This window comes from Rhinolophus sinicus, linkage group LG06 (genome assembly GCF_036562045.2).
Source record: "Rhinolophus sinicus isolate RSC01 linkage group LG06, ASM3656204v1, whole genome shotgun sequence".
NCBI lineage: Eukaryota > Metazoa > Chordata > Mammalia > Chiroptera > Rhinolophidae > Rhinolophus > Rhinolophus sinicus.
The window spans coordinates 32,580,312-32,606,402 of record NC_133756.1 but is presented as its reverse complement, the minus strand read 5'-3'; the positions used below and the strand labels follow the sequence as shown (position 1 = coordinate 32,606,402).

Below are 26,091 nucleotides of genomic sequence, written 5' to 3'. Positions count from 1 at the left end.
TAAACTCGATTTTATTATCTCCATTTTACAGATGAGAAAACTAAGGCTCAGAGAGTAGCTAGTGAGTAGGGAAGCTGAGATCAAGCCCAAAACAGTTCACCTCTGAAGTCAGATGGTTAGCATTTGTATTGTCCCCCACAGTAGATCTGAAGTTCCAGGAAGGCAGAAACTGTTGTAGTAATTAGAAATAATGGCCCCTTATGTTTAACAGGGCAATCAAATCCACTTATTCGATTTTTCCTTATAAACATATTTATATCCTACAGTATACACAAAATATTTGTTGAATTAACAAATATTAATGAAGTTCACCATATATAGTATCATTTCTCCCTATTCTACAGAAAAAATCTAGCCTCAAACACCAACTCTGGGTAACCCTCTCCAGGCTTCCATTTCCTGAGGTATGACTTACAAAACCTACCTCTCAGAACTTGAAAATTAAATGAGAAAATGAATATATAGAATAGTACCTAGGGCTGTGCATGAAAGATAGATGCAGTGACATCACATCTGCACTGGGGTTGGATGTGCGTAAGTTAAATGCAAGTATGATGCAACACTATTGAAATCAGTCAATGGTAGTTTTCCTTCCTAACTCTCAAATACTACTTCTTTTCACACAGCCATTCCCTTTATAGAACCTACAGTGCAAATCTCTGCCATTTTACACAGATAGCTCTGTCAGCCCAAGGAGGCAGAAATCAGAGCCAACTGGTTGCCTTTTCCTACTCATTATCCACTTCCCACAACAATTCAGCTCCCATACTGACCTGCAGTGATACACTTTGTCTTATTGACTGTAACGATAACTCCTATTTAGTGACTATCCATTTAATAACAGGCAGTTTATATATACAAATGCCTAATTTCTCCATTGCAGGGTTGTTGTTAGAATTATCTGTTTTACAGGTGATAAGATTAAGACTTAGAAACTTTAAGAAATTCGCCCAGTATGACAGTCTTAAGTGGAAAAACCGATTCCAACCCAGTCTTCTGGTCTCAAACCAATGCTGTGCTACTGTTTCCTTGAAAATAAGACCTAGTCGGACAATCATCTCTAATGTGTCTTTTGGAGCAAAAATTAATATAAGACCTGGCATTATATTATATAGGATCGGATCTTACGTTATAGTAAAATAAGACTGGGTCCTATATTAATTTTTGCTCCAAAAGACGCATTAGAGTTGACTGTCCGGGTAGGCCTTATTTTTGGGAAAACACAGTACTATACCCAAACAGCACGGTTTAGCTTTAGAACAAACAAAACCTGTTTACTTGATCTAAATTCCCCATAGATGTTTCCAGTGGAGAAACTGGACAATTGCTGTTGTAACTATTTCTGGAATTCAATTTTTGTGTTCATTTCTTAAATAGTGGTGTTTTATCAGCAGCATTAGGATCCAACTTGCAGACACAGACAGTACAGGAATGGTTCAAATGATTTTGATTTGCAACCTCTGCTTCTAAATGAACATGCTGCTTCTGTCCTAAAAGAACTAAAATGTTTTCTATGACAAAGTCCCAGATTCCCCGGACCAATCCCTCTGCTTCAGTATAAAAATGCAGCTTTGAAAAATCCATGAATATTCTAACTAGGAGACCAGGATTTCTATGCTGATTCCTTCTGAAATGCAGTATTCATGTAACATGATCAAAGTGTGTGTAGTCATGGAGGCAAGGGTGGCAGAGAGGGTGGTCAGAGTATAAATTCAGAACTCCTGTCAGATTACATTTTGGTACAAATGTATTAGATGCTTTTCATGTTCTTTCCCCATAACTTTTCTTAAATGTGAATCATGTGGAAAGGTGCAATTCAAGTTTGTTATTACATTGCTATGAGTGCCAAAATAACTTAGGTTTCTACAAATATTTTTGAGCCTTTTAATATACATTACAAATATTTTAGACCAATCACATTTTGTTGTGTGTAACATATTTACAAAACAAAAATATATTACAATAAATATGAATGAAATGGTGAATCTGATCAACAAGAAGTTCTGTCACAACCAGATATTTAAAAGGAATGCAAAAACCTGTTGGTCTGCACATGTTAAGGGTTTTGAGATAAACAGGGATCCAGAGTTATAATGTATCCGGAAAGAGGTGGAGAACCCAAATTTAAGTAAGATTTTTTTCTCATTGCTAATTACAAAATGTTTAATGATGTTTTAAACTGTGAATATTGGTGAATTATCCAAACATGATACAAAGCTAATATAGTTCTATCATTTCAAAATGCACGTGACATTCACATAATATCCTTTTAATTATTATCATTATATACTGTAGTTCACACAATATCTACAAATGTGAATGAGAAAAAAAAAACAGGTCACAGCAACATGTCTCACATTCCAATTTTAAATAAGACAAGCACATACTGGATCAAACATTATTTTATAATACGTTAATAAATAACAACTAGTTTGTTATGGTTATCTTGGACAGTTTACAGCTGTATATTTAAAAAGAACATTTTTTTGTTTTTTGCAAGTTCACATTGTCAGTAAAAGGTAAAGTAAAAAATGAACTCTTTTAACCAAAAAAAAAAAAAAAAAAGAAAAAGAAAAAGAGAGTTCTCTATAGAACATAAAGCATCTTTGACATGCTGCTTTTCCAGTACAGTTTGCCACAAGAAAATTAAAACAGAAACAAAAATGATTGTCTTTGAAAAACAATTGTTGAAAGCTTTTCACAATATTGAGCATGAACCTTTTAAAATTAGCATGGAAATCTTTTTGCCAGTCTGCTTTGCATATATATATATACTAAGCACATGTGTATGTGCACCGAAAAAGATCTACTAAAGTCACGGGATAACAATTGCTTATCCCTTAAAATCAGAAACAGCCAAAAAACTCAGCTGACCAGTGTGAAGTCTGCAAAGGTTTCACTCTTGCTTTGCTTTCACAGATGGCCCCGTGGATCCCCAAAAACTTTTAAAACGATAAACCCCACTGGAAACCACTTGCAAACCTAGAGGACACTGAGTCCGTACTAGATATTGGTCCTGGTAACTTGTGAATGCGCCACACTGCTTTACAACAAGGTAAGAACATTTTCTTGGCTAAGCAAAAGGAAGAGCATTAAGTTTTATGGCAAAATTAGAAGTTTCTCTCAGATCACACAGCATATGTTATTAAGACTTTTTAATTAAGCAACCAGTTTTCTAAAGGGAAAGGAAGGTAGCAGCCCCACTTTCTGACCAGAAATGAAGATTTCTGCATCTTCAGAGTCCCTATTTTCTTTAGCCAGCATTTTCACTGATTTTCAGCTTATCCAGAAAGAGTTGGTGGTAATCACTGGATTGCAATATAATCACTTTCATAATTCAAGTTCTTGTGCAAGTTCTTGTGCAAGTCCTCTTGACCAAAAGAATGTACAATACTATGCTATAGACCATAGTAAATTTCTATTAATTAAAAAAAAAAAAAACTTGGTGGTTGTGTTCCTAGAGTCTATATAAAGCTGTTGCTCAAATTACATCTTTCCAAGAAAATCTAAAAACCATTAGTTAAAATCTATCATTTAATCTTATTATCATAACTTTTGCTCATTAATCCTATTCCCAGACAATGAAATGGGTGTTTTGCTTCTGGTGGCCTATTTTCCATTTCCCCACAATATGCTGAGTAGGCTCCCAAAGGGCAGGCTGGAATGTTGTAACTCCGCAAGGGCATTTGACTAAAAGTTCCTCTCCTGCTTTGGAACTTTTATGGTGGGGACTCAAGAAAACAAACATCTACACTGCTTATCAATGAGGAATTAATTCACAAGTAATGTAACAGTTTAGTACTGGATACATGTTACTGGAGTTTTTGGTTCATCTGTAAAAATCTCAGAATTGTGACATACACTAAGCATTAGCACAGGTCTGTAGCAGAGACGGAAAAGCTCATGAATTAATACAAGGGCTTTTGGCCTTGATTTTCAAATTCAGACCAGGCATCATTGAGCTCCATGAAAATCATCTTTGCATACTGTTCATAGGGTTGCCCAGTAGCCTATAGATAAAACAAAATATGCATTAGATACCACAGATAAAATTTTATTTATTTATATTAAATCTTCCACTGCTAATATGTGGGCTCTAAATTATTGAAATGTTTTTCTATTAGGCTATTTCTCTTTTTACAGCCCAGTCTATGTGACCCGAATTACTATGACCTCCCCAGAATGCCCACCCCCTAGAAATTCACATATGGTAGTAATAATCAGTCAATGAGTAGACAACGGACAACTTGTTGGGCAGCAAAAGATTCTTCTCCAGTCTCCACAAGTATCTATCAAATGACAAGGGTTCATGACCGTCTATCTCCAATTGATTGTATATTTCTAAGCTCCTACTTTCCCATTTCTAAAAATAGTTAAGTTCTTGGAGACCCTGAAAATTATTTGGTGGTGAATCTTACACCTACCTCTCTAAGCAAAGCCCCCATTCCGTTATTTGTAATATATAGTTTGATATTTTTTCACCCATTTTATAAAGTGTAACTATTTGTTAAAATACTCGATGTTAGCCCATGGACTGTATTTTATCATATGAATAGGCTAATCACCAGCAAATTGAAAGTATGCTGTTTGAATGTATGTCGATCAACTAATAAATCAAGGACCAGACGGGTGGGACGATAGGGTAGGTTCTACTTACTTTATCTGGATGTACCACCAGTACCGCCTTCCTGTACACCTTCTTCACCTGCTCTGGTGTCACCAGGTCTGCCATGCCCACTGGTTTCCACTTGGTCTCCCCAGCCCACAGCACAGTGTGCATGGTGGACAGAAGTGCTCTGATATTTCTCTCTTTGCCTTCAATCCATTCCAGAATCTGCAAACACAGGGGAATTAAGAAGTTCAAATGCTTTCGGGTCTAGACGGTCTCCACTTGGGCTCTGGAAACCCCTCCCACTCCAACAGCTTCAAAGTACCTGGGGCTCCCTGGGAACTCCAAGCTGTTTCCTCTACCTGGAATGTTCTCCCATCTCCGCTTTCTGCCTTTTCTTTCTGATTCACTTTTCATCATCCTTCAAAAGCCTGCTCAGGAATTTTATACTGTTCACCTTTGAGAGTTTGAATTCCTTCCTCTCTTACTCCTAAAGTACCAACTCCGTGGGGACACATACCATGTCTATTTTGATCTGTGCTATCTGCCTCTGTCTGGTGCTACACAGGGCACAGAGACACTAAATAAATATCCCTTGGGAAAAAAAAGAATACATTTCTCTGGGCTACTCCCTTAAACATATTTCTATCATACTATGTGCCCCACTTTATTGTAACTGTCTGTGTGTCTGTCCTTTCCTGCCATGAGGCAGAGCTGTCTGAGGAAAGGTACTGTTTCTGAGATAATACTGTTATCTCAGAAATCAAGTCACTCGGCTGGCACAGAAAAGACCTGCTCAAAAAAGGTTTGTTAACTGAATTCATCCATTTAGTCATTCATTCAAACTATTCATAGTTCGGATCTTCATAGTTTGAACAAATGAGGTGATTAAGTTGAAGTGATTGTAACAATGTGTCAGCACTAAGGACATTAACAGGAGCTCAGTGCATGTTTGTTCTCCAATGAATGGTTTAGTCACAGTTAATGAAGGCTCCTCTCCCAAACAACTACATACCCTGTGCCAACTAAACAACCAAGCATGATTTAAAAGACATACATGACTTTCTTTTACAGAAAAGTGACAGAGTTTGCCATATGAACAAAAATTATCATGATGGACCACAAAGGTTTTGGAAGGAATATAAAGCTTCTGTGATGTGTGAAGTGAAAAGCAAGTGCAAACAAAGGACCCTCTATTGCACTCAGAAAGTACCAAAGAATATGACCATCCTCAACCGATGTTCAAAGCTGTCTGGAAAGGTATTGTATTTTTTTTTTCCCCAAACGTGTAAGATTAAGTGGCTATGCTAGCCTAGTTCTGAAGATGCTTTAATGCAGTAACAGATTAGACCCTCATCTTCCAGTCTGTTATAATGGCAGCTTATTTAGTATTTCATCACGTAGGATTTCAACCTCTCCATCTGTGAAGAGCATGCTAATTCTCTTGATCTTTACAAACTCTTCCACTACCTCACACAACTCATTAGCATGACGTCCTTTTTGTTTCCAGGATAATCTGGGTCCACCTGTCCACACAACATCCTCATCTATGAAATAACGCCCATTTCCTCGTCTGTGATAAAGGGTGGTTAGAGTATCTGGTTTACAAACTTAAAAAAACCAACGGAGAAACTTTCTTTTGCCCCAAGGCAAATCTTACCTAGACGTTCAGAACGCAAAACATAAAAGCTGAACTGCTCTGGTGAAGAGTGGAGAAAAGCAGTGAGGAGGCAAAGAACAGGAACCCTGATGGACCCACACACATGACCTTGTCACATGACTTTGTCATACAGGATAATCAGACTGCGTCAGGGGCTCACTCACCTTTAATTTCTCAGGATCCATCTCCTTCGCCATTTCTTCCTTTCTCATCTCAGCTATTGTTCGAGGCCCTTTTTTGTCTTTGTGTGCATTGAAACCTTGACTAGAAAGTAGATCTTCAAAGTCAGCTGCTTTTTGTTTCCCTTCTGCAATACAATTTTTAAAAACTCATTATAATTTTTACTCTTAAACATAAATCATACCATTGTCTCACAACACTTCAAGTCTTCAAGGTGCTTTCGCATGCATTACTCTCCTTAATTCTCACACTTACCTTGCATGGGTATGAGACTGCCATGCCCATTTTCTAGGCGAGAAAAATGAAGTCTGGAGAACTTAAGAGCTCTGTCCAGGACCATATACCATGTCCATGGCAAAGCTGGGACGTGAGGCTAGATCCAATTCCATAATTCCATTTAGACTAAATCCAATTCCATTTCCACTGTACCATCTATTTATAGATAAGGACACTCATGATTGTCCCCACCCCCTGTCCCACTCATACAACTAATGCCATCGCTTTTCTTCCTACACTCAGCTGACAATTTTAGTCCATCATAGTGGTCTTCTTCTCCAAGTGTGGTTGTGGCCTCACGATCTTTCTCAATCTGCTTGGAAAGGCAGCCTCGCATGGTGGCGAATAGCAGAGACTCTGGAGACAGACTCCCTATGTTTGAGTTCCAGCTCTGCCACTTATTAGCAATGTGACCTCAGGGCAAGTTACTCATCACGTCCATGCTTTGATCACCTCATGTGTAAATGGGGACAGTGTTACTACTACTTACTTCATAGAGTTGTTGTGAGAATTGAGGTTAACATTTTATAGTGCTTATAACAGCACCTGGCTATTTAAATGTTTGTTAAATTCAAACAAAACCACAACACACCAGTCCATGCCGTCAATGTCCATCAACCAGAGTTGGTGTCTGAACTGAAACCCATTTGTCATCTCTATACTGGTAGGTACTCTGTACACACACTGGCACCTGCACACACTAAAACGGAAGTGCTCTGAGACTAGTGGTTTTGTCTGTCTTGTTCACTGCTGTGTCCCCAACGTATTCTACATTGAAGATGCTCCATCAGTATTTGCTGATTGAAGACACTCACCATACACCTACTCAAAATAAAAATGGAAAGGAAGCCACAAGACTCTATGCAATTATCCAAGGAATATCCACTGCTAGCCAAAGAACAACACGATGTTACACGTTCCCCACAAAAGAGTCCCTATCACGTTAGTATTGTGAGAAGGCTGTGTCATAGCCAGAAGGCACTGCGGTGGTTAAGAGCAAGGGGTCTGGAGCCCGACTGCCTGCAAGGGGTCTGGAGCCCGATGGCCTGGGTTCATATCTTGGCTCTGTCACATACAAGCTGTAGGAATTTAGGACATTACTTTATCCATCTCTGTCATAGATTCTTCACCTACAACATGGGGGTGGTTTTGAAGAATATATGAAATAATCCATGAAAACTGCTTAGAATAGCACTTGGCATACAGACAGTAAACACTCAATAAATCATAGTTATTGCTACTAGGAAGTGTAGAATTTTCTTTTCCATATTCCAAAGAAAGGCCTGTTTCCTCATCATATCCCTACACATTTCATTCTTGGGAATGATCAATTCAACTGGAATGTAATATATATCATAACAGGCCTTTTAACAAAGTCAAATTTAACCATTCCTGCTAGGAAAAACACACTGCTTTTTACTCATCAAGAATCCCATTAACAAAAAATGAATGCCATCCAGAGGACCCTCCAACCTTAGCTGCGGGCCCATTTTATGTTCTTTTAACTTTCTTCTCAGAAGAGAGGAATAACCATCACAGGAAACCCAATGATCTCAGGAACATCCACCAACCAGAGCATAAGAAAGACCAAATGTCCAGGACATATACCCTCCTCTACTCAGCACCCAAGGGAAAATGTGAACACAGTGCTTAAAGGGCTCCCAACCTTTCTCTTCTACCCCCTCTTCCAAAGGAATGCCAGCTTAAAGATCCAACCACCCCTCCACTCACATCCCCTCAATATTCATTCAGTTCTAATCACGTGCCAAGCACTATGTTTTGTGCCTATGATAACATGGCAAAAAAAGACACAGCGCCTGCCCTCCAGCTGGTCTTAATGTGGACAGACAGATAAGTCCGCTAACAGTCAGAAAATGATGTGATAAGTGTTAACAGTATGGTAAACCCAGGTGGTGTAGGCACAGAGTTGGAGGCAGTGACCATGCTGTGTCACTACAACTGTAAGATTGCCTCAGAAACTACTGGAATTGTTTCTTGTCTCCTTCACACATACATACATACAGACAGACAGACAGAATGAAAACACAGGCCACCTGATAGCCAGGCTCCATACTATCATCCTTACCCAAATTAGTTGATCCTTTCCCACGTTCATTCTGGCCCCCAGGCATCGCTGAGAAGCTCACGTTGTAGTTGGGTCGGTTCTGGGGAGAGGAGTGTGGCATGCTAGGTTGTGGCTTCGACTGTGTCTGCTGCCAGTTGTAGCCACCTGCCTGCTGCCACCCTCCAGCCATAGGCTGGGGAGAAGCTTTCTGTGGCGAGCTGAGAGGTGGAAATCCTCCACCCAATCCAGTTGGTGTGGTGGGTTTGCTGGCAAATGAAGAACTACCTACAAAACAAAGGGGAAAAGAAGGTAAATGTTATTTTGAGTAGCCTCTAACTCTTGTATCCCAGTTACTGTTTGCAATGACGTTAGTGGAAATCACCTTGACTGATAGCACAATAAACTTTCCTAATAATTAAAGAAACTTCAGGTATAGATGTCCTTTAATCCCCATAATGACATTGTTACGTATGTATTAATAGTCCCATCTTTTCTTCAGATGAACAAACTGCAGCTCAGAGCAGTTAAGTGATTTTCTCAAAGTCACACAGGCAGCAAGTGACAAAACTGGGACTTGAATCCAAGTCTTTGGCTCCAAGCCAGAAGAGCCTGGCTCTTCCCACTGTGCCATCCCTCTCCTCCTTCCCACCTTCTAAGCAGATTCTATTTCTTCACTGGAGTAAAAACTACCAAATGACAAGAAGAAGGAAAAAACAAAATATATTCACTCATTAAGGTGCTAGTTACACTTCAATGATCAGGATTAATCATTGTTTGTTATAAATACAAGCATGGCTGATATTCAAGAATAAACAAAGATGTTTTGAAATTTCAGTAGGTTTCAATTTCATACTACTTACATTTCACTGCAGGAGAATAAACACAGCCAATGCTCTGACAACTTTGAACAGGGCAAAGGATCGAATTCACGCTTTAAAAAGTGACATTACTTTGTGCCAGGAATTTAAGTACAACCCTAATTCCATAATCTCCTAACTTTTAAGTACTCAGTGCATATATGCTGAGGTGTTTCCAAAAGATGAAGATGAGTCATGGCTTGTGTTTAAAAAGGTAAAAAGAGAACCTGAAATGTCATGATCTCCAGGGACCCTTTCATGCACCAAACCCAAAGTACCAGTGATTATAAAATAAGTAGCATTTATATAGCTCTTTAGAGTTTACGAGCTATGTTTGTGTACATTACTGCCATCAAGCTACACAACACTCTTAGGAGGTTGGGAATATTATTGGCCCCACATTAAAGATGAGAAAATCAAGGCGCAGAGAGATGTACTGACATGTTCCTGATCACATAACTCGATAAAGGAGCCAGGCCTTGACCACAGGCATGCTACCTCCAAATGTCATGCTGATATGCTGCACCCATAAGCCCTACTTCCTCCCCAAGTCTCTGAGCTTTTCACTACAACTCATCCCTTCCTTACTGTCTCTTCTTTCTATGGATACTTTCCCTCTATTCTGATGTGGGACTCCTCCTTCCTTCCCCACTGGGAACGCTGTACTATGGCCACTGGACTTGGAGTCGATCCGAGTGTGAGCCTCAGCTCTCTCTCTCATTCACACACTCATCATGATACTGTCTGGGAGCTGGGAATGTAGCTGAAAACAGTCTATAGAGAATCCTGGTGCTTCTGAAGCTCAGGGGAAAACTTCACCTCTTCGAGCCTTAGCTCCCTTATCTGTGATATCAGCACTACATCTCCATCACCAGCACATTGGAAAGACACAATGGCTGCACATAAGTGTTTCACAAACACTGAACAAAGCAAATTAAGACGCATTATATATTATAAAATGCATAATGCAAGTTTCTATGCCCAGCAGTGCCCAGAACACACTGGTACATCATAAAGGCTCAATAAATACTTGGTAATAGGAGAAGGTAATGACCAGGGTTGTTGTCTGAAGCTTGGCACTGCCCCCTGTCGCTCTGTAACTCAGAGCAGGGAGCGTGGCTTCCTGTGCCCTTGGGCCCACCTGCCAACAGCACATCCACATATACCTCAGGCTGGGTATCTATTCCACACTGAGATTTCATTTTATATTTTCAGGATGCTTATTGTCTTTCTTCTGTGTATATATGTACTGAATATATATATAGTACATATATATATATATATGTATTACATGTTATTTTAAAATTCAGTGAATATGGGAAAGCCTAAAAAACTAAAAACAAAGCAAAACAAAACAAAACCATCCAGATTCCCCTAAGATTGTCATTTATCCATTCATTTATGAAATACTATTGAGCACCTTCTACACGCCAGGTTGCAGACACAGCGGTGAAAGGGCAGGTGCTGACCCTGCTCTCAAGGGGCTCATCAACATCGTAGGACTTCCCGAAGTCTACTCTTCCACAATATTTTCTACCCATGTTCAGCAAGTCTAACTTTTAATACTACTGAAGCAGAGAGCTGACAAAAACACAAAGAAGCAGGGAAACCCAGAGGCCACTGCTAACCTAAAGCGTGGTTAACAGCCTTGGCGGTGTATCAGAATCGTCAGGGGAGCTTTTCAAACTCTCTATATTCGAGCCAGAGCCAGATCAACTAAATCAGAATATCTATGGGAGGAACTAAGGCACACGCGTTTGTATTAGAATTGCTCAGTGTGAAAATACCTTAAAGAGAAAGACACTAGCTGTCGTTTGTATTTTTCTGAATTGCAGCTATATGATTTGGAAGTTTAATATGTAAAGCAATTACCTAGGCATCAAAATTCTAGCTGGTAGCCCTTGCTCCATCACCTGGTTCACGGTGTGGCTTTAGGAAAGTCACTTAACTTTCCTAAGTTATGTGACTTGAAAAATGGAGATAAAAATTTAGGAAACCGATTTTTCCAGCAGTTGTAAGAATTACTGCATTTCAAAAATGACAAAGAACTCTTGAAGTCCTCCTGGTAGGGTTGTTGTTGTAGCGATATTGGCTATAACTATTCTGAAACTATTTTTGTTGTCTGACTACTAATGTTGTTGTGATATACGGGAATGGAAGATACACATAGGCAATAAGGCAAGATAAGGAAGAACCATGTGGTACTGGATGGAATTAAACATATTTATACTCACTCATCTCCTATCTTTATGTACTGAAAGGTAGAGAGCAATGATACCCACCCCACTACCAATAAACATACTTAGCACACAAATTTTGGTTTCTAAATACCATTCCCCACAAAAGAGAATAAAAAGTCTTTGGAGAATGAATGATTCTAGGATGAGGGTGTAAAAATTTCTCTTGTTGTGCCATAAACAAAGTTCTCAAAAGATGCAATCCAGTGAAAAGGACATAGAAGCCAGAAAAACGGGCGTTTTCACAAATCAAATCTGGAACAATGTGAACATTAAAGGGAATAATGATAGTAATGAATGATAACTCACTGAATCCAAAAAAAAAAATCCATTAGTCCATTGTGATGTGAGAGAGAGACAGGTAGAGGGAGAGAGGGAGGGAGGGAGGAAAGAAGAAAGAGAGAAAAAGAAAAGGAGATTTTCGTTCTAGTTAAGTGCCCATTAATAAATTTAGAAAGAAGGACAGAATCAGAAAACCACAATTTTGCAAACATCATAGTAATAACTACTTCTGGCAAGAGTGCTAAAATCAGTGGGTAAAAGTCAGATGGAGAATAAAATATAACATTTGTGACAACATGGATGGATCTTGAGAGTGTAATGCTGAGCGAAATAAGTCAGACAGAAAAAGCAGAGAACCATGTGATTTCACTGATATGTGGTATATAAACCAAAAACAACAAAAGAACAAGACAAACAAATGAGAAACAGAAACTCATAGACACAGACAATAGTTTAGTGGTTACCAGAGGGTAAGGGGGGTGGGGGTGGGGAGATGAGGGTAAGGGGGATCAAATATATGGTGATGGAAGGAGAACTGACTCTGGGTGATGAACACACAGTGGGATTTATAGATGATGTAATACAGAATTGTACACCTGAAATCTATGTAATTTTACTAACAATTGTCACCCCAATAAATTTAATAAAATAAAATTAAAAAAAAAAAAAAAAGAGAATAAAATATTCTCAAATAAAATTATCTCAAATAGGACAAGCTCAAATTATCTCCCCCAGATTACTCATTAATTACCAAGGGAAAAATGGTAACTTTATAATGAAGGAAACTGGAAGACATCACCCTAAGCAAGTGGTTAAAGTTAACAAGTTGACACTTTCTCAACTGGCCTGTACCCTTCAAGTATCAATGTCATAAAAGGCAAAGAAAGGCTGAGGAATGACCGTACAATTTCACTTATATGTAGAATCTAAAAAACAAAATAAACAAACAAATCAGAAACAAGCTCATAAATACAGAGAACAAGCTGATGGTTGCTGGGTAGGAGAGGGGTTGGAGGGCTGGGTGAAAAAGCATGACAGGATTAAGAAGTACGAGCTGGCAGTTACAAAACAGTCACGGGGACATGAAGTATGGCATGGGGACTATAGTCAAGAATGTTGTAATAACTGTGTGGTGTCACATGGGTACTAGATTTCACGGCGATCACTTCGTAAGTTATATAAATGTTTAATCACTATGCTGCACACCTGAAACTTATATGATATTGTATGTCAACAGTCATTGAAATTTAAAAAAAAACAAAAACAAATAAAATAAAAAGAAAAGCTGAGGAATGATTCCAGATTAGAGGTGTCTAAAAGAACATGAGAACTAAATGTAAGATGTGATGTTGGATTTTCAAAAAGAACTTCCCTATAAAGGTCACCTATTCAGAGAGCCCTTCCCCCACCACTTGATGTCTAAAATAACACCCAGCCCATCCACCACTCACCATCACTTCTCTGCCTTATTTTTTTATAGCACTGTGCACAGGGGTTATGAGTGCAAGCTTTAGAGATAGAATTTAGTGTTTAAACTTTATGACTTGGGCATGTAATTTAACCTTTTGTGCCCCAGTTTCTTCGTCTACAAAAGGAGGATTATAATATTCTGTACTTCAGAAGATTATTGGGAAGACTAAATAAATTTATATATGTAAAGCACTTAAAATAGTGCCTGGCACATAGTAAAACCCCCAATAAACACTGTTATTTTTACTATTTGACATTATACTATATATTTATTCATTGACTGTTTGTTTCGGCTTCTAGAACATAAACTTTAGGAAGACAGGAATTTTGTTTTGGATTTTTTTTTTTTTTTGGTTCGTTGGGATTTCATTAAAACAGTGTTAGCACATAGGAGGCACTTAGGTTGGTGCAAAAGTTTCTGGGGTGGCTGAGTGGCTCAGTTGGTTAGAGCGTGAGCTCTGAACAATAGGGTTGCTGGTTCGATTCTCACATGGGCCAGTGAGCTGCGCCCTCCACAACTAGATTGAAGGACAACGACTTGGAGCTGATGGGCCCTGGAAAAACACACTGTCCCCCAATAAAATTTTTTTTTAAGTAATTGTTGTTTAAAAGGTTAAAAATAATTGCGAAAACCACAATTACTTTTGCATGAACTGAGTAAATAGTTGCGGAATAAATAAATGGATAAAAAGTAAACAGCAAATGAGTTTTATCTGATATAGAATTTCACCTGATATCGTTATTTAAAACTTTAAAAGATACAAAGAAGGGAAAATAATTTTGAGAGTTCTTAAAAGAAAAAAAAAAAATCTAAAGATTTTTAGATTTTTTAGATTTAGATTTTTTTTTTTTATCTTTAGATAATGAAAGGTCAAGATTCTGACACAATTACGGGCAAAAATGGTTGCCATACCCTCATTCCCTGCAGACAATTTGTCTTTAAATGCCTCAGCATTTAAAGCTTTCTGAGAACCTCAACTACCAACATGGCTACTCACCCTTATTTAACAACCCTGCACTGCCCAGTGGAGGGAGGAAAAAGGAGAAGACAAGGTTTCAGACCATCCAAAGAACTACTCCTTAAAAACAGGTTCCTTGGTGAAATAGTTTGAGAACCCTGCAAACTATAACCCTTTGAGGAATACCACCCTGGACATTTATTCTCAGATGTTTCTGCAGTAATCAAAGTCCACTGAACCCAGTGTTTCCAAAATTACTTACTCATGGAACATTTAGCCTATAACAATAATTAATACATGATGAAAAACACTTTAGAAATACTACATAGTCTATTTTCCATATGTAACTTTACAAACTGACCAGAGAACACTGTAGTCAACAGAGAGAAGAGGGACACCAGTATGAGGCTTTCATGGATAACACTGCAGGACAGCCTATGCACGGCTGGACCCATGTGGCTCAAATCGATCTGACCAGCTTCTTAGCATGTCCCTACACATTCATTACTTTTGCTGCAGCCAAACCCTGTTGTCAGATGCTTTTGGAAGTTCCAACTCTATTCATGTTACTAATCCAAAATTAGGCATTGGAGAAATGGGTTAATAGGGGTTAATTCCAACCCATTCTTTGAAGCTGATTTCCTTTTTTTTTTTTCCTTTTTTAAAGCCAATCTCAGGTTTTAGAGTCCAGTTTAAGAATACACAGGATTTTAGGTACCAGCTTATTGTGACACTCAAGATTTAGATTTGAGGTTTTGTAGCCATAAGTAAGTATCTTAACCTGTTAAGTTTGTACCTAGGGTCCCAAGGTCAGCAAAAGGATCCAGAGTCTGGGGTTTGTTTTGATGGGTGGGAGTGCCATGCGAAGATCCTGTTGGGCTGGTGGCAGCTGACTTGCTTCCCATTCCAAAACCTCCTGAAAAGGAAATCAGATCATTGAAAATGAGTTACTTCTCTGAGGCTGAATTCTGAAATTCTGAAATCCAGAGCTACAGCTCATCCTGTCTCTAAGGGCAAACTAGGACAGGATTTGGAAATACGTTAGAAGTTGCTAGACCTTGCTTTTCTGGCTCATGTGACTAGTGCACCGGAGCAGGGACAAGGCACAGAGAAGGCCTTTGTTGTTTCCTGGCCATACCTGTGAACTATTATGTCCAGTGTTTACCTCTCCTGTCACCTGACTTCATTCTTTCCTGTGGGATTTGTAGTCAGGCCTGGATCTGAGCTCTGGCTCTAGCTGAGTGACCTTGGGCTTGCTGTTGAACCTCTCTGAGCTTCAACATTTTCTCATTTGGCAAGTAAGAAAACAGCAACTGCTTCAGAAAGTTGCTGTGATAAGAATGTGTGTGGCGGGGGAGGTGTGGATGGTGTAGCTTGCACTGTGTTGGGGATGCAATTACACAAGAGAGCTCTCAGTAAATAGCATCCAGCCATGAGAAAGACAGCTTATTTATCACAGACAAATCCAGCCCTGAAACAAGTCCTTTGTGAAGAAAGAAGACCATCCAAATTATTCAGCATCTACTCCATGCCAGAAATTTTCACATTACGTTATTTCACTTAAACTATACAACTGGGTGGGACAAGAACTATGACCCCCACTTCACAGATAACAAAACTGAGGTTCAGACTTGTAAAAAAAACTCTGAGAACTTCTAAGTGGCAGAGTTGTATCTGCCTAACTCTAGCGTCAAGACAGACATTCATTCAGCAAATGAGATGCAGAACACTGAAATAATGTATCATACACCGCTCTACCATGTCATCAAGTGCAATGGGAGGAGTTCCAGCAGAATATGAGTGTTTAGGGAAAACCAACATCAATTATACAGTGGGCTATAATACTCTGTAATTACTCACTTCCTCTTAACCAATTGTTATGCTTTAGCAATTGGTTAAATGTGCTCCAAAATAATAATAATAATAATAAAAACAACAACAACAACAACAACCTGCTGACCTTTACCTGGTTTAGTACGCCAGTCCCAACCTCCTGAAACATCTGGCTGAATGTTCACAGCAGGTGTACTAGAAGCTAAATATGAGAAGAAGAAGAAGAAAAAAAAAAGAATCAAAACAAGATAGCTTAGAACCCATGTTTCTAAGTCCACACAGGAAAATGCTGTACCTTCCATGCAATCTGCATGGCTTCCCAAGGTCCCAAGGGATTCATCCTGCCTCTGAGCTCTCACCACAGTCTGCAGCACTTGATAATTTGTGCCCTCATCTATGGTTCTTACATCAGGGTTGGTAAAAGCCATATATTATTTATCTCTGTTCCTCCTTTGGCTCACCTTTTTTATCTCCATATCCACACACGTTGAATTATAACTGTGCATATGTCTGTCTCCATTAAATTGTGAACTTCTTGAAGGCAGGAACCATTTTACTCATCTTTGTGTATCCTACCACTATACTTAACCAAAAGTCAGTGGGCAATAAGATTAAAAAAAAAAAAAACTCAATTTGCCCTAGGTTGGCATTAACAAGTGCAGGAGAGGCATGATCAACTTAAAACTGAAATTTTGTTTTCTCCTCTTCTGTGACATGAATTGAGAATGATGAGTCATTGAGAACATGTATTGGGCACTGACTATATACCATCCACCATGCTCATGCCAGGGATGTATCTATTGTTACTCAAAACTAACTCATTACAGCTTCTAAATAGATCATTCTAACCCCTCTCAAAATTCCAAATGTAGCATTTAAGAATGTTCAGCTGCAGAGAATTAGGTGTATTAGAGTAATACACACTGGTAATAAGTTTTTGCTGCATCTATAAAATCCAAAGAAGAAATAGGATGCCATAAGAAATAATTTCTTTCCAAGGTACCTCTAGGTTCTCTCCATAAAATCAAGGAGTAAAATGCAAATACTAAACTAACATTGCAAGTGAGATTTAAAACACACACACACACACACACACACACACACACACACACCACCTTGACCACCATAAGAATCATCAAATCACCAAGATTAGTATTAGCAAGACTTATACTTTTGTGTGTGTGTGTGTGTTACAAACAAAGACACCTTGTACCTTCCCATTAAGTTAAAAAGAACATGCCATTATCGGCAAAAAACAGTTCTTTCCTCTCCATTCTTATTCCACAGTAATCCCTGAAAATTGAGGTGGAAATTAGACCATTTTGCTACTATTTGCTGTCTGATTTCTTTCACTCTCTCACCTAGGTCTTACATCCAAGTAGGATGCAGAACGAGGTGTCAGAACTTCAACCTCATTACTAAGCAAACTCACAAATCCTTATGACTACATACTACATGCAAGACACCACACCAGAGAATAAAGAACTAAAAAACATGTTGCTTATCCTCAAGAAACTTAAAATATGATGGAGAGATGGCAATATACAAATTAAAAAGTAATTACCTAATACTTTTATTCTCCCTTTTGCCTTTTATTACGATTATTTGTTTACTCTTTCTTCCAACACTATGCCCCAAGTGCTTATTCTCTTTAGAGTAGATGTTCTATAAATATTTTTAAAACTCAAAGGCAATATTTCTTGATTTTCAGAAGAGATTGGTGGTACCTTGTGGAAATCTGAGGTAAATTCCCCAAGAATTTGGAGGTGGGCATCTGACCTCCCAATCTGACATCTGAGTCTCCCCTATAGTTATCCTGTGTGAAGAAGATGCAACTGAGACACGAATAGTGGAATGATCATTGCTTTCCCAGCAAGGATTGTGGAAAATTCTTTTCATTCATCGGGCAAGACAGACACCAAAATGAGAAGCGTGGCCACAAAAGAAAGGGGTGCTAACTGGCCAAAAATAGGTGACAAACAACACGTTCTAACCAATTCACAAGAAACAAAGAACTAGACCCGGAGCTGCCATGCTGAAGTATGAATATCCATGCCCATGGGACATAAAAGGTAGTACTCTTATGAAGACAATAAATTCAAAGTATTAAAGTCAGGAAAATACATAACCTTATTAATGCTATCATTATCCAATCAAGGAGACTTAGGTAGGAAAAAAATTAGTTAATTCATTTTATATTTACATATTAGATAGCACCTACCATATGCCAGTAGTTCTTCTCAGCACTAAGGAAGCATTAATGAGCAAAACAAACAAAAGTCCCTGTCCTGCTGGAGCTCATGTTCTAGTGGGGAGAAACAGACAACTAAATATAAACATAACACGTAAGTAAACTATTGAATATATTGCAAGTTGATAAGTACCATGGAAAGGAAAATGTAGAGTAGGGGCAGGGGGGTGAGTTGCGATGTGCAATGGAGCAGTCAGAGAAGACCCCATTGAGAAGGTGACAGTTGAGCAAAGATCAAACCATGCCGATGTCTAGGGGAGAGGGGACAGCCAGTGCAACAGTAAAGAGGCCAGTAAGGCTGGAATGGAGAGAGCAAGAGGGAGAGAACAGGAAGTGAAGTCATTGGGGTGTTAGAGCACATAGGGCCTACGTAGGCCATTTCAAGGGCTTTGGCTTCCATAATTGAATGAAATAGGGAGCCATTTTGAGCAGAGCAATGACGTGACTTAAATTTTAAGTGAGTGAGTGAAAACAACAGCTTTAATCTCTATCCCTGTATCTTTCCTCCCAGGGTAATGAACTTCTAATCAGGAGACTCTCTTAGGTAGGCACTACTCAAGCGTGAGAGGTACATTTCTTGTAGGTTGCCCTGTGGAGCCACTTCAAACAGTTTGAGATTTAAGACCAACTGGAAATCACTTATAAAGGTTATTCCTGGACTAATCTCTCATTTTTAGTCAAGTTATAGTTTGACCAATGTTGCACAACTCATCTTCCTTTCGCTTTTGCATGACTTCCAGGAGGTCAAGCTGGTGACTGGACCACATTCTCCAGGCAAGTTCAGAGTACCTTCACGAATACATCACTCTCTTGGTTGAGGCCAGTAATGATCAATAGCCTTCAACATCAGGACAGTCCTCTAGCTGAAGCTCAAAGCCATTTGTCCTTCACTGAAGAGCTCCAGTTTTCACCAGTTTTATTGAAATTATACCCGTTTGCCCTTACAAATGGATGTGATTACTATTCTTTCCACACAACCTAAGTCTCTAACATAAAAATATACTGTGGACCACACATGTAGTTTAAAATTATCTAGTAGTCACATTAAAAAAAGGTAAAAAGACACTGGTGAAATTAATTTTAATATTTTATTTAACCCAATCTATTCAAAATATCATCTTAAGTAATTAATATAGAAAAATATTAATGAGATGTTTTACATTTTTTGGTACTAAGTTTTGAAATCTGGGCTGTATTTTATACTGAGAGCACATTTCAAATTAGACTAGCCATATTTCAAGTGCTCAATGGCCACTTAGTATTAGACTGAATAGCCCTAATATGTCAGGGCGTTGTATTTTAAACTTTGTTCTGTACAATACTAATTTTATGAAATGCTCTTACTACATTTTATTAACTTCAGACTCGTATTTTTCCACATCTGAAAAATGTTTCCAACTAGGATGCATCTTTCAATCAACTCAAAGTAGCAGCATTTATTTCTCCCGTATCGGTACATAAAATAAATAAAGGAACCTCCCGCAGTCAATGGTGTCTTATAATTCTGTACGTGTAGCGCTAATGAAAACAAGAATTCCACAGTCAAATCCGTTTTAGAAAAGCTCAGTGAACAAAGTTTGACAGGCTTGCTATGGTAAAATATCCCAGAGCTTTTGATAGGTTAATGTGAATTGTTCATTTCCAAAAGGGAGAGATGCATATGTAGCTTCTCCCCAAACCCCACTCCCCCCAAGAAAACAACTACAGGATGCTTTTAAATCTAAGCACCTGATATCTTATGGAAATCTATGTTCCACTAAACACAATATAAAATACTTCCTTACCGTGTACCGTTGGTGAAGGACTTCTCGTCGGCTGAAGGAAGGGGTCACTGGATGCACTGGACGTATTCAGAAAAGAACCCAGCAAATCTTGCCCTGATGGTTTAGAAGGTGCTCCGAATGGGTCAAAGGTGGCACCTAGAAAACAAAAAGAAAAAGGTGTTTCTTTGTCCTATGAGTTCATTCACTGAATAAATATTGAAGAGTTGTCACTGTTGCCAGGCCCTAGGCCAGATACTTGAAAAATCGGGATGATGCCTGCCTTCTGGGCTGTTCCACAGGCCCATCCTGTCCTTAAATCTTCCTCCGGGGCTAACAAAAGTTTGTGAATGAACTAAGAAGACTGGAACAAAGTGGGCAGCTGAGGTGTCCAGCAACAACAGGAAGATTGTATCGTTTCTTAGGGTTCACATTGCCTTTCATAAAGAACGCCTCAGCAGGTCCGCAGTACCTAGTATCTCTCTCAGACCAGAAGCGGTATTACCTTCATTCTATAGACAATGAACCGGAGGTTAGAAAGCCCTATAGCAAGTAAATAATAGTGCTGGAATTCATGCTCAAGTCTTCTGACTCCAAATTCCAGGAATTTCCCAGAGGCATCTCACATTTATCAAGGTGTGAAATGAACGTGAAGAGAACGGTGCAGAGCTGCATGTGTATAACTGGCCTTTAATATCTCATTATCAGTCAAGGAACAAAACGTCCCTTAGCAACTCATAGTGGGATGTCACTTCCTAATCTGTAAGTATCTAATACTTATGAGTTGTACGAATGAGTTGATTGCTTCCTGGAGTGGGACTGACCTGTTTAGGAATAGACGACTAGAATGAAACAAGTTAATGAACAAACCCCACTCTCAAAGCCCATGTAGGATACATGGTTGAGTATGTTCAGCTATGACTTCGTTGCCATGATGCTCTTCTACTATCTGCTGGGCAGCAGATTAGTCCAGTGTAGCACCAGCGGATCCAGTGTCTGTCGGGCACGATGCTACGCAATCCACATACCTTTCCTATTTTAATACTCACACAACTTTATCCCTCCTATAAAATGAGAACACTGAGATTTATAGAGTAACTGTAAGAGAATGCTGGCTTAATCCCTCTACATCTAAGTTTTAAAGCCAACTAGTGGAGGATGCTAAAATCCTTTCGCTATGACTTGGTGCACTTTTAATATCAACTTATGTTAAATTAGAGGCATTCTCCAACAACTAAAAGTGAACCTCCCAACACCACAAGACGAGAGCTCTTAACAACAATGCTGACAGAAAGTATTATCCCCACTGCACAACTAAGAAAATTAAGGTATTATTAATAAGGCCACACAGTTAAGTGTCAGTCCTGGGATTCAAATCCAAGCCTTTAACTCTGGACTGTGTTCCTTCTACTTCCTCTTAGGGGACAGAATACTGGAGTTCTAGATCTGGGCTTGCCACTAACCAGCTGTGTATTCTTGGACAAGTCAGTCAAGATACCTAGGCCTCAATTTCATTGTCTATAACCAGAGGAACAGAGTTATCTACTCTCACAGGTACCTTGTAGTTTTGACACTGGAACACAACTACTATCTGCCCAGGACTATGATGAATGAAATTATCGAAAGCCACACAAGGCGCGTGGTCTTCACACATGACCACTGAGCACTATGCTATCTTGGATCTTGGGGATGTTTTTTCCTGACGGAAAGAAAATGCCAGATTTGATTCACTTTGATGAGTAAGAACTGGATGGAAGGAAGTGAATGAAGTGTAGAGGAAATAGCCTGGGATGCAGGACACCTGGGTTCACATCCAGGCACCACCAATAACATGCAGGACCTTGAGCCTCTGCAGCTACATTCTATGATGCTGAAACTCACTCTTACAGAGAATGCCTCCAGCTGAACGACCATACATCAACACCTGCCCAATCCTTTCTCAGAAGTGAAGGGTGAGCTTGGGAAAGAAAGTTCCTATAGGTTACCATATGCCTGGAGAGTTAAGACATTTCTCTTTACTCTTCCTAATGTGACATCATCTTGGTAACAAGGGGCAGCTGTTACCAAGCTATAATGGACTTCTGCTTACCTAGCTACACTGTCCTGCAAATAGCAAAACACTCTGGATGACCATTCACAGGAAGGGTTGGGTCTGCAGCAATAAGCTAAGTGAAGCTAACTGATCCACAAGGGGCTCAAACTCCTTAACTGGCACCAACTGCTCTGCTCCAGTCGGCTGTGCTCCTGGCATGAGTCCCTTAAACATACCTTGAAGGAACCAAGTGCTTCTCTGAACAGCCAAAGTGCATTCAGGGAACTACACTTCCCAGGAGGCACGACAGGAAGCAAGAGAGAAAGCTGTGGGGTCAAATGGCCTAGTTGGGGACCCTGGACCCATCAATTACTAACTGCATGAATGTATGCCATTAGTTTGACTCGGAGCCTCTATTTCCTCAACTATGAAATGGGGGTACAACAGCACCTATTGACTAGGTTTTTATAAGAACTGAACCATGTTTAGCATTAAATTCCATGTTTGACAAATAGTAAGTACCCCACAAACATTTGCTGTTATTATTCATCAACCTATTATACATCTCCAAGCAGAAGTAATGAAAGCAGCTCAGGTATTGAAGCCCTGGAAAAAAAACCATTAAAGTAAGGATGAAGAATTCAAATATCCACTCCTCCACTACCCTACCAAAATGGGCAAGATTTCTGTTTCCTCTTGTGCTCCCCATTTAAATGAAGATGTAGACCTCTGAGGGACCTCCAGGGAGAAAAGTCTAGCTTAGTAGGAAGGTTCCATTCTGCGCGCTTGGCCCAAAAGGTTATAATTTGAAACTGAGAAGTAGGTACAGTGCCACATGCAAAAAAATTACCTTCTCTCCCTCTTAGGGTTGGAGATGCAGAGGTGGAGGTGGCAGCCCGGCGTGGTGTTGACTGCGCAGACGCAGGTCCACTCGGATGAAACACATCTTCCACCCCGGACTGTCCAGGGCCGGCCGCACCTGCACCCCCAAACAGATCACTGAGCAGTTCAGAGTTGGTGGGCGGAGCCAACGGCGGGGAGAAGTTCTTACTCACTGCAGACCCTTCCAAGCCCAGAAGGTCCACATCCTCGGCGGGGGCAGGGGCAGCAGGCTCCTGCTGCTTTTTGCTGGGTTTCTTGGCTCCATGATGTTTGTCACCATTGGCATTGCCGTGCGGACTGGAAAGGGTCAGAAGTTCATCGTCCGATTGCTCACTTTCCTGATTCACTAGGGCAGCGTGGTCCTCTTCACAGAATGATTTCTCTGATTTCTGATCTAAGAAAGGCCAATGTGCCCACAAATGGTTAGCTACTGGCCACAACACTGTTGGTTTTTGTATATATATATCCTCAGAAAGACAGAAGGAGCTGCCTGTGCAAAAAACACCTCCAAACCCTTTCCAATGGAAAAGGATGTACTTCATATTACACATTCAATTACCATTTGTCGAGCATCTCAGAGGTGAAGGGCAGAAACTCTGAAGCCAGACAGCCTGGGTCTGAATCCTAGCTCCACTACTTACTGGCTCTGTGACTCTCAGAAAGTTACTTTACTTCTCTGGGCCTTGGTTTCCTCCTCAGCAAAATGAGGGTAACAAATAGAACCTAATTCACAAGGCTGCAGTGAGAACTCCATGAGATGATGTATAGGAAGCACCCAGATCAACAGTAAGCAGTACTTGAGTGTTTGTATCTTTTATTATTATTATTATTGTTGTTGTTATCTTCCAGGCACTATGCTAGGTGCTTTGAACAAAAACAACATAATCTCCTATTCCTTTGCTGACGCCTCTCACTTTTACTTTTCCATGTGGCCTGCAGCCAGAAGCAGGGCCTTTCTCCCACAGTCTAGAGCAGACGTGAACCACACACCTAATAAGTGAATAGTGGGAATGGCTCTGCTTAGGATATTCCTTACCCCAACCTGAAAGGAGATAACTTTCAGCAGTAAATAGGCAACAGGAAAGAGGTATCTTCTGGGGAAGGAACAGAGAGGCTGGTGAGTGACTTTCCAGGCTCTCCTTGAGACAGATCCTCCTATGGAACTTTATTATTTAGTCAGAGAGATCCACGTTCCAAATCAAGTACAGCTCCACATCCCTTATCCCCAACTGTGAAACGCAAAAGGCTGTGGAAAGGGAAAGGTTTCCCTAAATTTGGTACAAACTCAGTTGGTAGAATAATCTGATCACAGCTGATATCAGTGGAAGTGTTTACGGTCTTCGTGTATCTCAGTCAGGGGTGTTATTTATGTGTTTCACTGCAGAAATGTTAGTCTGTTTGATTACAAGTTGTTGCCAGAGATGCCAGCGTGAATGCCAAATAATATACAGTTTATGTACCAGATCACCCTTCTGAAATCCAAAAAATTCTGCATTCCGATACATACCTGGCTCTGCGGAGTTAGGATAAGAAATTGTGCGTATGTGCTAAAACCTAGTTCTACCAGGAACGACTTTTAAATCACTTACTAAAATGGCAGGAAAGAGGTAAACGTTAAGTTTTACTGACAGCCCATGTATGAAGCAGAGAAGATAGAGGGGAAACCAAGAGGGAACTGGGACATCTACCTGCTATCTAGATTTCCCAGGTTTTCCATTGTTGTATGTTACTGGTCCCATTTCTTAGTATAACGGAAAATTCTGAAAGTGAGCCTTTCAATTCAAAGGAAACAAATGAACAATTTTTTCACCAAATATGGAAAACTCTGTGCAGGTAGTGGGAATACTGTCTTATGTTCACACAACGGAGGAAGTCAAGCAAGAAAATTGTAAGTAGACCACTGGCAAGGCCAGTTTCCTACCCCTTTTAGAGAGGAAGTCATTATTCAATTCTACATTGAACCTTGCAGTTAACTTCAACAAACTCCAAGGCAAAGATGGCAGATGGCTACCACTTGGAATGCCAATGCCAGTCTACTGATGGCAGCAGTCTGAAGTGTTATGTTGGAAAAATTCTGGAACATCTCCAGATTCAGCAAAAAACGGATACTGTGATGGAGCCCTATGTCTGCCACAGTTGTTAAAACAAGTAACAGAGACATATGGGCAAGTGTTTGCCTTCCTTACACGAGGGGAAGCTTAGTTCTGCCTTGCTAGTGGTTGGAGCCCTTTAGAGGAAATGCTGGGCAGAGTCCTTTGTTAATTTGTGTGTCAGCAGCATAAAGGGTGGTGCTAGAAAATATGACTTATTTGTAAATCTAGGAAAGAGGTGATCCACAATACTACATAGAGAGAAAAGGGAGACTGCAGTTTAAGATGGCCTGTTGCATCAGTCTAAGAGCATCTATGGACTTGAAAGTAGGAAAGCTGCCTGATTTGAAAAAGGAATGAGCGGAGTGTGGAATAAGGAGGAAGCTATATGACCTTGAAGTGCTGCTTTACTTTGGGCTGTTTTGAGAACTAATCATCTAGACAGAAAAACCACGTAACTTAATCATCTAACCATGTAACTTAAAGAAACGCTTGGAAGTACCTTGCCAACAGAGAGAGGAAAAAAAGCCACCTTGCCCAAAATGCCTGGGGTTGTCTGGAGGGATATCTATTGGAGCCTGTCCTGCAAGACAAAAGGCCATGCAGTGTCAATGAAACACGGGAAATACGTCAACGTGATAAATAACA

The 26,091-nt window shown here is 39.8% G+C and overlaps 1 protein-coding gene across 8 annotated transcripts in view; it reads right to left on the bottom strand.

Moving 5' to 3' along the window:
- Window positions 1–1,870: 1,870 nt before the first annotated feature.
- Window positions 1,871–26,091, bottom strand: part of DNAJC6 (DnaJ heat shock protein family (Hsp40) member C6) — a 131,332-nt gene continuing 107,111 nt past the window's right edge. For 4 of the 8 annotated variants that reach the window (XM_019731705.2, XM_074334864.1, XM_019731703.2 and 1 more), the window contains exons 11-19: window positions 25,946–26,026; window positions 23,322–23,747; window positions 20,464–20,598; window positions 16,562–16,630; window positions 15,392–15,511; window positions 8,812–9,075; window positions 6,434–6,576; window positions 4,658–4,834; window positions 1,871–4,010 (exon numbers count right to left, since the gene is read on the bottom strand). In XM_019731705.2, coding sequence (XP_019587264.2) covers window positions 3,909–4,010; window positions 4,658–4,834; window positions 6,434–6,576; window positions 8,812–9,075; window positions 15,392–15,511; window positions 16,562–16,630; window positions 20,464–20,598; window positions 23,322–23,747; window positions 25,946–26,026 — 1,517 coding nt within the window. In that variant the 3' untranslated portion in view covers window positions 1,871–3,908. Of the gene's footprint in view, window positions 4,011–4,657; window positions 4,835–6,433; window positions 6,577–8,811; window positions 9,076–15,376; window positions 15,512–16,561; window positions 16,631–20,463; window positions 20,599–23,321; window positions 23,748–25,945; window positions 26,027–26,091 lie in introns of all 8 variants that reach the window. The other 4 variants (XM_019731704.2, XM_019731709.2, XM_019731694.2 and 1 more) reach the window with 1 other exon arrangement.